A 12,453-nucleotide genomic window follows, 5' to 3' on the forward strand; every position below is an offset into this window, starting at 1 on the left:
AGAAGTTTTCCACAGTATTTTGACAAATTATATATATATTTGTATGTGTGTGTATTTGTGTGTGTATGTATGTCTATATACACACATATAGGTGCATTTATAGATACATTACACAAAAATTTAGATATAGTAATGTATGAACATATATATGCTATTTGAACATACATGTGCCTACATCTACATGTGGCTTAACATTTTAAATATGTTAATGTTTTTTAATGCTTACTAATTGTAAAACATATAAGTAAAAAGAAAATATATAAGACCTTTAGAGAATTATAGAATTTAGAGAGGAAGGGATCTTGAAGTTTTCTATTCTTAGGGTTCTTAATTTGGGGTCCAAGAGCCTGTGGTTTTTTTTTTAATATGTTCTTTAATATAATTTAATATAATTTTTTAAATATGTAATTTAATATAATTCTTAACTGGTTTCCTTTATAATTCTATGTATTTTCTTTTGGACATTTAAGAACATGATTCTATGATGGTCTCCATAGCTCTCCAAGACTGCCAAAGGGAGGAGTCTATAATACAGGCACTGTTAAGAACCCCTGATCTGTAAGTTTTCAGATTTCCCAGAAAAGAAATCTGAAGAACAGAGGGGTTAAGGAATTGGGATGAGATCATATGGTGAGTTAATGGCAGAGTCAGGACTTGATTCTGAGCTATTGAAAATAGAAGGTAGAATACATTCTAATTCCCTGAAATGTGCAGCATGGACCTACCTAATGTCTGTGCCATCAGCTTAGGTTTATCTTCATCCTTCAAATGATCTGCCATCTTTTGCTCCATTTCATCTTCATCATCTAAAGTCGTTTCAGTCTCCACAGCTCCAGTTAAAAATAAGGTTGGTGTTTTGTGTGGTGCTACAAAAATCACAGAATAGCAAATTACCCTCATAAAATCACCAGTAGTAGTTTATGTGTAATAGGATTTGAGCTAGAAGGACCTTAGGGATTAACTAGTCAAATACTCAGTGAGGTGGCACAGTGGATAGAGCACTAGCCTTGGAGTCAGGAAGATAGGAGTTCAAATCCAGGCTCAGATATTTACTTAGCTATGTGACATTGGGTAAGTCACTGAACCCTCATTGCTTTGAATCCAGGGCCATCTCCAGTCATCCTGATCCATATCTGGCCACTGGACCAAGATGGCTCTGAGGGAGAAAGTGAGGCTGGGGACTTAGCACAGCCCCCCTCACTCAAATCGATTCACGTGCTTGTCGTGGCAACACCTCCCTGTTGTCATGGTTTTCTTTGAGAATGAAGGACAAACATTATAATTTTTACTCATTTTATAAAGAAAGAAACCAAAGACTAATAGAGCAGGTGGTCAGGACTCATATTTTTTTTTTTAGGTGAGGCAATGGGGGCAAGTGGCTTGCCCAAGGCCACACAGTTAGGTCATTATGAAGTGTCTGAGGCCAGATTGGAACTCGGGTCCTCCTGACTCTGGGTACAGTGCTCTATCCACTGCGCCACCTCGCCGCCCCAAGACTCATATTCTTGAAGCGACTGATTCCGAGGGCAGTTAGGTGGCAGAGTAGATAGAGCATTGGCCCTTGAATCAAGAGGGACGGGATTATAGTTTGTGGGATCATAGAATCAGAACTGGAAAGGACCTTGACCCGACAGGCTCAGTTTAAAATGAGAAAAGAGAGGGAAATGCCAAGTCAGTTTGAACTAGATCTTGAGCCAGGAAGATCCTTCATGGAAGAAACTAGAAGTGGGAATGGGATTTTGTGAAAATCATCAAATTTTAAAACTGACAATTTTTAAAGACAGACTGTGGGATTTTCATCAAAATGACAGAAACGTTGCCCCTTGGTTACTTTGCCAAGTGTTCTCTCCACTGGATGAGAAGGGATTGTCCTTGTTTATGTCTTTGTATCTCCATCTAGTGCAGAATGAATGAGTCTCACAATCATATGAGGCACATAGTGAATTATTAGTGGTCCCATTTTACAGAGGAGGAAGTTGAGGATCAGAAAACGGTCTAGTGACTTGCCCAGGATCATACAAGTTTTTAGAGTTGGAGGGGTTATTCAAAGTCAGAGCTTCCTGACTCCAAGTCCAAGTCCACCATTCATCATTCCCCTCTCCACACAATCTTAAAATGCACCTCTGCCCAATCCAAGATTCCTCCTGTGCACAAAGCTGACATATTCTACCATGGACAGCAAAATCGAGCCAAGTACCCCATATCAACTGTTACAACCATTAGAGTTAACATAAATATTGACTTAAACTTCTCTAAACCCAATATTGCATTTTTATAACTATTACTCTTGAAGAATCTTGGCGGTTTTAAATGTTGAGTATAAAATGAAGTTGACGGGTCATCCATTTTTAACAGCAAAATTACTTTCATGGTAAATTGTAGGCTTCAATTTAAATAAAGATCACTATCAGCTGATGGAAAAGGTTTCCAGGTTTAACTTCTCGCAGCAGGCTGCCTTCCTGGAGAAAATCAACTTTTTTCCTCCCAGATAAATTCTCCTGCAACACTACTAGATTCTAAACAGCTTGCTCAAAGCATCACTGCCATAATGAAAGAAATTTCCTTAGGTTTTCAATCTCTGCTCATATACACATTTTGAGGTCAATACATTTAAGAAATGAAAGAGGTATAAATTTATAGCCAACATTTAGGATCACAGAAGTCCTGCCAGGGAAAAGCAGGAATGAAGACATCAGGCACTCTCTTTTCTGATATATCTTTTCTTACAACATTAGAAAGTCAATCAGAAGATTAAATTCATGGGGAGTTTTAGAATAAAATGTAGCTTTCAAAGTAATATGAAACTTGAGGTTTATCAAGTGCCAAGACCCTAAGATGAAAGGTGCCACCACTTTATTATTCAAATGTGAATAATAGACATATTTTGGAAAGGACAAGCTGCTTAGAGAAGTGATTCTCATTTCCATCTGGAGGAGTAAGAATTGGCATTGCCCATGTGTCAGAGATCTAATGTCTTCCCACTCAGAAATGGCGCATAATCAGAATAGGTAGTTCAAGGTCAACAAATTGCAAACATTCCGGTTGCTCATTGGTCTGAAGATATCCAGGGCTCATAGATTCTCAGCATCTCCCTCATTCAACTTTTTTTTCCCCTAAATGAGTAAATTGAGGTCCAGAAATTGGGTAGGACTTGTTATACAGTCACAATGTTTAAATTATAATGGATTTGCTCATTACCAAATTTCATAAAACAAGACCATTTGGAGGGAGGAAATGCCAGGAAAATCCAACAACCATGACCCCACTTGAACTGTAAGTTTTGTGGAAAGGGGAAACATGAGCAAGCTTTACCTTCATCTAAAGATCTCTCAAGAGGGAAAGGTGAGGAAGAGGCCTTCATGCGCACTAGAGTCAGGTGCACCGTATCTCCTGCCTTGCGCAACACCTCAATAACTTCCTGATTGGCAAAACCCTGGATATCTATTCCATCCACCTATGGAAGGAAGGAATAAAGGGGGAGAGGGGAAAAAGGAAAGAAGATGGAGAGAGGGAAGAAGAAGGGGAGGGAAGGAGAGAGGGAATGGAGAAGAAGAAGGAAAAATAAAAGAGAAGAAGGTCGTTAGGGAAAAAGGAAGAAAGGAGACAGAAGGAAAGAGAGGGAGGAAGAGAAAATAAGGAATTAAGTTCCTGCAAATAAGTCAGGGATTCAATTAAACATTTGACAAATATTATTTCAGTTGATCCTCACAACAACTCTGGGACATAGATGCTATTCAGAAAGTTCCATTAAGGAATAAGGTTTTGAATGATTAATATGGAAACATGTTAAACACAATTGGCCAGGTACAATCTATATTTGATTACTTGCTGCCATGGAGAGGGGGTAAGGGAAGGGACATTGATTAGAAAAATTTTGGAACTCAAAAGCTTACAAAAAGATAACTGTTCTTTGCATGTAACTGGAAAAAAATAAAATAAAATTTGAAAAAATAAAAAGGTATAAGGTGTTGAGCAGCCTTAGATTCTGCAGGTATAATTCCATTGAAATGAGGTCTAGGTTCTCTTTCTAGTTCTCCCAAGAATAGTTAGGAGAAAGAGGCAATTTAGTTTGCACAAAAGGAATGTATATCACACAAAAGGAATTCCCTGGTTGCAGGCCGGGAGTCATATTGGAATAAGCTGAGAACCTTGTTCCCCCAAAGTAACCAAAGTCTCTGACTGCCAGCTTTTATAGACTCTTAAGAAGTCATCTAACCATCTCTCCATCTATTTCTAAATAGAAATACAATTTAATCATGGAAGATAATAAATCTGATTGATTAAAAAAATTCCTGCAAAGGAGCTCTTTTCATCTTCCTTAATTATTCCTTTATGGCCCAAGTTCCCATTGCAATAATGTAAACCCCTCACTGAAGACTTTGGGATCTACCAAATTTATTGAACCTCCCACCAATCTCCTCCAAGTTAAGCAAAAATAAAGGAATTAGTTTTTCTTCAAAAGATTTCCCCCCTGCCATACACTTAGGGGGAAGTTTCCTACATCTTTTCCTATAGAAATCTGGTCTCCAAGAGCTTTTCAGTTAGATGAACTCAAAGAATCAGAATACCCAGCCCACTTCCCCTTTCCAATCTTAAAAAGTTATCCCCACAGAGGTATAATTAAAAGAATTTTTAAAATAATTTCATCCTATTCCCAAATTAACCCTGGTTACTTACAGCAATTATTCTGTCATGAGCGTGAATTTGGCCATTATGATCTGCGGCACTGCCCGGTATTATATTTTTCACATAAATCCCTGAAACATCCCCTGAATGGGCACAAGTGAAATAAAAAAGAAAGAAATCACAAATTATCACTTGATTGGCAAATATTTTTCTCTGGGGCATGAAAATTGAGGTGAAGAGCTGACAATGAAATCTACACCCAAATTGACAGTCAGTGGGCTGGTCTGATTTACTTCTGTGCGACAATGGAAGATTCCAATTGGGTTTTGGAAGTGAGAATAATTTGAAAACAAAAGAAAATACAAGCAATTAAAAAGCATGTTTCAAAGGAGAATTAGCTGCACTGCCAAATAAATCAGTTTGATTTCTGGGGATGGATGGCTGGTTACAATCTGCCAGTTATCAGTGTGATAATCAGAATGAACTAGATCATTTTGGGTTAGACTGAAGAGAGAGATCCAGCTTCCAAACTCTTCATTCAAATGAAACCGATTTTTCCTAAGGTACCAATGACCTCTTTATTGTCAAAGCTAATGATCCTTTGTCGGGTTTGATTCTCCTTGACTTTTTGCAATCTGAACTGTTTGACTACTCTTGCCTTCAAGGTATTTTTCTCTCTAAATTTTTACGGCACCAGTCGTTCTAGAGTCTCCTCCCTCATATATGATCATTCCTTTTTAGTATTTTCTGCTAGATCATCATTCATATCATACCTCTACTTGCAGGTAAATCTCATGGTCCTCCCAGATTCTTTTCTCTAAACTCTCTCACTTGATGGCTTCATCGGGTCCCAATTATTCATCTCTCTGCAGATGATTGACAAATTTATATCCAACCCTAGCCTCTCTCCTAAGCACTGTTCATAAATCTGAAGCAGCTAGGCAGCAGAGTGGATAGAATCAGGAACCTGGAGCTAAGAAGATCTGTGTTCAAATTCAACCTCAGGCACTAACTAGATGTGTGACCCTGGGCAAGTCATTTAATGTCAATCTGTCAAATGGGGGATAACTACAGTACCTATCTCGTTGAGTTTTTATAAGAATCAAACTTGTATGGGGCAGCTAGGTGGCACAGTAGATACAGCACCAGCCCTGAAGTCAGGAGGACATGAGTTCAAATCCGGCCTCAGACACTTAATAATGACCTAGCTGTGTGGCCTTGGGCAAGTCACTTAACCCCATTGCCTTGCAAAAATCTTAAAAAAAAAATCAAATTTGTAAACCAATCTGCACCCCTTAGAGTTCTGCATAAAGTCCAGTTAATTAGCACTGGTGCCAGTAGAGTTAGTTGTAGCAGTCACATACCAAATTGCTCTTAGGCATTGCAACTAGAACTTCCTGAAGGCACCTCATCTTCACTATGTTCAAATTAGAACAAATTATTTTTCCTCAAAACCCAACCCCCTTCTTCTGATGTTTTCTGGTTGAAAAGAAAATACCATCCTCCTTTCTTATCTCCCTAGTTCACAGCTTAGACTCTTCTCTTTCACTCACCTCCCATCTGTAATCAATCACCAAGTTCTGTCATTCACTCCCACATATCTCTAGCATCCTTTCCCTTCTCCTCACCTGACCACTACAAGCTCAGGTGCTTATCTTCACTTACTGTCTCACTGGTGTCCCTGCCTCAAGTTCCTTTAACTGTCTAACCCATCATATTGCAAGTCATAGCATCATTTTCCTGATGTCATGGCCCTCTTTGGAAATGAAGAAAAAAAATAGCAACCCATTATCTACCTAGCCATTAAAGTGATTTTCCTAAAAGCCTGGTCTGGAAAATATCATTCTCATATTTAATAAATTTTGATGATCCCCTATGACCTCGCTCATTTAGTTTTTAATGCCCTTCCCAAAATGGCTCCAGCCAATTCTGCCAGACATATACCATATCACTCTTCTTTTTGCACTCCATAGTCCAACCAAATACATCTGAAAACTTAGACAAAGCACTCCATCTCTTGTCCCAATGCCTTTATATTAACCCATCCGAAGAACTCTTCCCCTTAGTCTCATGGAATCCCTCATTTTCATGGCATTCAAAAACCACCAGACATCTGGCCTGATCCTTCTAAGTGGAAACATTCCAAAGAATTAGCTTGGATATATTTTGAATATACTTCTGTATTTACATTCTGTCTCTTCCAATAAAATATAAGCACTGTAAGGGCAGGAACAATTCCCTTTCTGTCTTTGTATCACCCAACAGTGATTTCAATTCCACTTTATATTAATATTGCTCTTCCTATGCATCTGCCCTCTGGGGTCCAGCAGCGCAAGGTTGACACTTTTTCTATATGACAGCCTCTTGAATTCTTGAGAATGGATACTCTATTCCCACTTAAATCATGGGGAAAAAGAAAAGAATATGGAGAAGCAACCTGAACAAGTCAGATTGTCTGTCCCAATGCAAGCAGCATGCAGGTTAACTAGCAAGAGGAATGCCAACGTGAACCTCTTCTAAAGCTATTGGGGCAAGGGACCAGTCACAGGTCATAAAACTATTCCAGAAGCAACTTTATGAGATTCTGTTTCAGTATTTTTGAGGTCATCTTATGGGAGAGTATTGGCTGGGATACATCTGTTATTTTTAAAAGGCATTCCAAAGAGGGATATATGCATTTAAAAAAAAAATTAGTATATGGGGGCTGCTAGGTGGCACAGTGGATAGAACACCAGTCCTGGGGTCAGGATGACCTGAGTTCAAATCCAACCTCAGACACTTAATAATTACCTAGCTGTGTGGCCTTAGGCAAGTCACTTAACCCCACTGCCTTGCAAAAACAAAAGCAAAAAAAAAAATAGTATATGGCAAAGATATGATTTGGGCAGGGTGTTTTCAATGGATCTTTTTCTTAGCTTTTATTTGTATTCCTATTATATCCTTCCTGTTCCCCCTTCCCAGGGAACCATCCTTATAACAAATAAAAAAAGAGAAAGAAAAACATTTCACAAAACTATTCAACTCTTCATTAGCTATTCAGTCAACTATGTGCTCTAGATATCTGCTCATTCCTGATTGCCTCTACTGTCTAGAAGAATGAAAGCATTTTCATCTCTCTGCCCTTTCGAACAACGACACGCTAATTCCTCAATTCCCCATGGGGAGGTGATATTCTAGATACTCGTTATAGAGCCATATTTAGGGCAAATCCTCCTTTTGTCTTTTCCTTCTTTGGTTTCTTTTGAAATGGCTAATAAAAATGTCTCACACACACTATGAATGAAAGGCCAAATGAAGAGTCACTAAACAAGTACTTGAATGGATGGATGGAGGGATGGAGGGATGGATGGATGGATGGATGGATGGAGGGATGGGTGGATAGATGGAGGGATGGAAGGATGTATGAATGGATGGATAGAAGCCAAGCTCTGAAAATCAGACACCCTTTCTCTAAAAAGTCTTAAGAAAAAAATGACGGTCTTCAAATGCAAACAGCAATTTTTCCTAAATGCAAGTACATGAATACACAATCCATATTTAGCTATTTTGGAATTCATTTGCATTTCCAAACTCAAAAAAGGGGGTGAGAGGCACTTAAGAAAGAAACTAAAAGATTTAAAAACAGGTATTTCATTAGGCTAAAAGGGCACTGGGTGGGCCTGACAGGAATTATTCAGAACTCTGAATACATTAGCATCTTTAATTTTTCCACCTGCTATGAGCAAGCAAGACCATCAATTTTTTAAAAAACCAATTAAGTATAATCCTAGTGCAGTCAAAAGAGCTAGATTTAGAGTCAGAAATTGGGTTCAAAGTTCAGCACAGTCACTTTCCACTATATGACCTATAGAAAGTTCCTCTACTTCCCTGGGTCTCAGTTTCCTTATCTGTAAAATGAAAAAACTGGCTGGGTGAGATCAAAAGTCCATTCCAGCAATAAGTGTAATACCTTACACACTCTTTATTATAAATCAGTGAAGATTGTTTCACCTTTGTTCCTGACTCTTGTTGGATGTCCTCAGATTCTGCCACTGTAGGCAATGACTATTTCTTTCCTCCCTTAGTTTGGGTACTTAGATCAGAACTTGGCTCTGATTAGGGCAGTGATGAGGGACACACCCTCTTCTAGGAAACAGGGCAACCCCATCCCCAGCTCCTCAGCTTGAGTTACTTTGACTTATATCTTTCCATAAATCACACAGAATCACTAAGAATCTTAGTGTTGCCAAATAAAACCAATGCAGCCAAAGTTAGAAGGAAAACATGAAGCTGGGGGAAAAATCTTGCAACAAATTTCTGGGATGACTCAGACAAATTTATAAAATTAAGAGTTATTTCCTGGCTGATACATGATCAAGAGATATGAAAAGGCCATTTTCAGAAGTCCAAGCTATCTATAATTACATAAAAAAGTTTTAAATCACTATTGATTAGGGAAATGCAAATTAAAATCACTCAACCTATCAGAAAGGCTGATGTAACAGAAAAGGAAAATGACAAATGCCAAAGAGAATATGGAAATATTGGAACCTTAATGCATTGTTAATGGGGTTGTCAACTGATCCAACCATTCTGAAGAACAATTTGGAACTATATCCAAAGGGCTCAAAAACTGGGCATATATTTGACCCAGCAATACCTCTCTAGGTTCTGTATCCCAAAAAGATTGTACCAGAATATTTCTAGCAGCTCTTTTTTGTAGTGGCAAATATTTGGAAACTGAGTCATTGGAGAATGACTGAACAAGTTGGGATAAGTGACTGTGATGGAATACTATGTGCTCCAAGAAATGATGTTCAGTATGGTTTCAGAAAAACTTGGGAAAACATACATGAATTGATGCAAGGTGAATTGAGCAGAACTGGAGAACAGTGTGCATGGTTACTGAAATACTTTAATGGTGAACAAATGTGAAAGACTTGGGTCAAGACAATGATCCAAAACAGTTCTAAAGCCCCTATGATGAAAAATACTCCCTCCCTACAGAGAGAAAACTAATGAACTCAGTGCAGATTAAGGCACAGTTTTTTCTTTATTTTTAATAATTCATTTTGTTTTCTTTTACAATATGGTTAATATGAAAATATTTTTCATGAACCACATTTATAGTCAATGTCATATTACTTGCATTGCCAAGGATGGGAGAGAGGTGGGAGTGAGGGAAAGAATCTGAAACTATAAGGTTTAAGAAATGATTGTAAAAAGAGTTAAAATATATAATTGGGAAATAGTTAACAAAATAAAAAATTATTAGAATAGTCATCAATCATCTAAAATCATCAGCATGCTTTTACAATGAAATATTTTTAATTAATAAAAAATCATTTTTCCTCCTTTTTCCATTAAAAAAACTAGAAAAATAAAACCTTTGTTAGTAAATATACTAATCAAACAACTTTCCTTCCTTGACCATATCCAAAAGAATTTGTCTTCATCTGTACCCTGAGTCCCGCACGTCTCTATCAGGCTATCAGTAGGTACATAACCCAGTAATTGATTTTGAAGTATTCAAACAATACTTTTATTTTCTTTAAAAATATATAGAGATTTCCTCCCATTATCTTGGATCTCCTAATAACTGTTCTCCCTGCATTATCTAGAGTCATTCCTTAAAACAATCAGCAGAATCAGCAAAACTGATTTTCTATTGAATCCAATAGTATTTGAAGGTCAAACTATTTTGTTCTTTAAAACACTTTTAAAAAATTTTATCTTTCTAGTTTTTCAATTATTATCATAAAATTGTATTTAGTAGGAGTGTGGTGCCCTTCATAATCACCATCTAAAATATTGTGTTTCTCTCTTTGTTTGAAGAACAGTGTGTAAATATTTTTCAATAGCCGTATTTTTGTATTTAAAGAGTTCTGGAGAAGAGCACTGGTGTCCAGAGACCTGATTTCAAATCAGTTAAATGACTTGTCCAAGTTCACACAGCTAAGTCATTATTAAGTGCCTGAGGTCGAATTTGAATCCAGGTCCTCCTGACTCCTGACTCTGTCCACCAGGCCACCTAGCTACCACTCCCTTTTACTGCTCTATTCTACCTCCATTTTGATTACTGAGGTTTCATCCAACACTAAAATGGATGACTATTGGGAGCTACCCAACTCTTTAAAGAGGTAAAGCATTCCACCAGATGCAGAATGAGACAAACATTTTTTGACATGGCCCTTGTGGGGATTTGTCTTGCTTATCTAGGCATATTTGTTACAAGTGCTTTGTTTTTCATTTCTGTCTTTGAACTGGGGGAAAGAACAACAGGAAAATGTTTATTAATTGAAAAACAAAAGGAAAGAAAAAAGAGGAAAATCATATGCTTATCAGAACCAGTACTATAAAACTTTCTGGTGATGCCTATAATAACCAAGTAGATAGGTAGATGGATGGATGGATGAATACATACATACCTACATACATGCATATATATGATAGAGATGGAGTAAGGAAGGAACGAAGGGAGGAAGAAAAGGAGAAAGAAAGCATTGATTTACTAAGTGGACTCTGGGGAAATAATAGAGCTCAAAGGATGGATCTCAATTCTCTGTTGTCCTTCATTCAAAGTAATTCATTTTTATGACAAATTCATGAATTTTGTCTTCCAAACTCCAAAAGACAAATACATTGAAGTGATTTTACCCAGAAACCATCCAAGCAAACTTTCAAATAGAGGAAAAAAATGGGTGTTTACCTGCATGCAATGACCCAGTATATCCAATGATCGTAATGCCAAGACTTTGGCCATCCTTTTTAGTGAGCTCAACATCATAAGTATCAAAAAGAGAGCCATCAACCTGAAGAGAAAAAAGAAAAAGAAAGCCAATTTCAATTGATAATAATGGCAATAAAAAAAGGGGAAAATACAAACAGAGGGAAGATAGCATGGAGGGAACAAAAAGGGAAGATAATAAATGGCAACGAACATCAGAAGACTAGGGAGTGAAGTAAGGTGCCTCTGTAGCCACCTAATGCAACCTTCTCATTTTACAAATGGGCAAAACAAGAGCAAGAAAATTGAAATTACTCATTCAGATCTTGAGTGGGAAGGGAACCTTTGAGTCCATCTTCTATAATCCTTTCCTTTTACAAATGAATAAATTAAGTAATTTGCCAAAGATTTAGCTTTGTCACTGAAAACACTCTCAATTTTTCCAGGATCTTTCTTCAAACAAGTATTTTCTTGGGTGTGTTATCTCAATAGAATTGGAGGCCAAAGAGTGATTGAAAGAAAAAAATAAAGAGATAACTTTAAATTGAGGGGGGAAAGGCTCTTAAGCTGAGATTCAATGTCAGAAACATTATACTAGAGCTTGGGCTAAAAATATTATCCTAGAGATGAGCTAAAAAACATAGAAAATCATTTAATTCCTTTTGGATTTACAGTATCACAAAGCACAGATAAGGAAGGAATCATCATAGCACTATTCTGAATGAAAGTCAAAACACTCACTTTTTTTTTAAAGGATTTTTAAATTAAAATAATTTAAACTGAAAAAAAGGAAAACAAAAAAACATAGAAATTACTTCTAAAATATTCTCTTCCTCCCCCCAAGAATGCATGGTATGTGGGGGGTGGGGGAAGAGAGGCCAGAGGTGAAAAATAAAGACTAGAATATCATATAAATAAGTTTGGAAGAAAATGCAAGAGCCACAGTCTTAAATAGGCTAAATCCTAACATAGAAAACTTGGGGTCCATTTGGATTCCTAGAAATCAAAGATGAAGACTGTTCTTTTTGAAGCTATTCTATTAAATAGCAATATAATTTTCAAGTCTCATCAAGTACTTGAGATGGGAAAAAAGAAGTGATATCCTGTTTTTGCTACTCCTG

The 12,453-nt window shown here is 37.2% G+C and overlaps 1 protein-coding gene across 9 annotated transcripts in view; it reads right to left on the bottom strand.

Moving 5' to 3' along the window:
- The window catches only part of PATJ (PATJ crumbs cell polarity complex component), a 331,197-nt gene that overhangs the window by 287,217 nt on the left and 31,527 nt on the right, over positions 1-12,453 (bottom strand). For all 9 annotated transcript variants that reach the window (XM_074221287.1, XM_074221289.1, XM_074221288.1 and 6 more), the window contains exons 9-12: positions 11,315-11,417; positions 4,678-4,769; positions 3,313-3,454; positions 726-866 (exon numbers count right to left, since the gene is read on the bottom strand). In XM_074221287.1, coding sequence (XP_074077388.1) covers positions 726-866; positions 3,313-3,454; positions 4,678-4,769; positions 11,315-11,417 — 478 coding nt within the window. The remainder of the gene's footprint in view (positions 1-725; positions 867-3,312; positions 3,455-4,677; positions 4,770-11,314; positions 11,418-12,453) is intronic.

This window comes from Macrotis lagotis, chromosome 2 (genome assembly GCF_037893015.1).
Source record: "Macrotis lagotis isolate mMagLag1 chromosome 2, bilby.v1.9.chrom.fasta, whole genome shotgun sequence".
In the NCBI taxonomy this organism is placed as follows: Eukaryota; Metazoa; Chordata; class Mammalia; order Peramelemorphia; family Peramelidae; genus Macrotis; species Macrotis lagotis.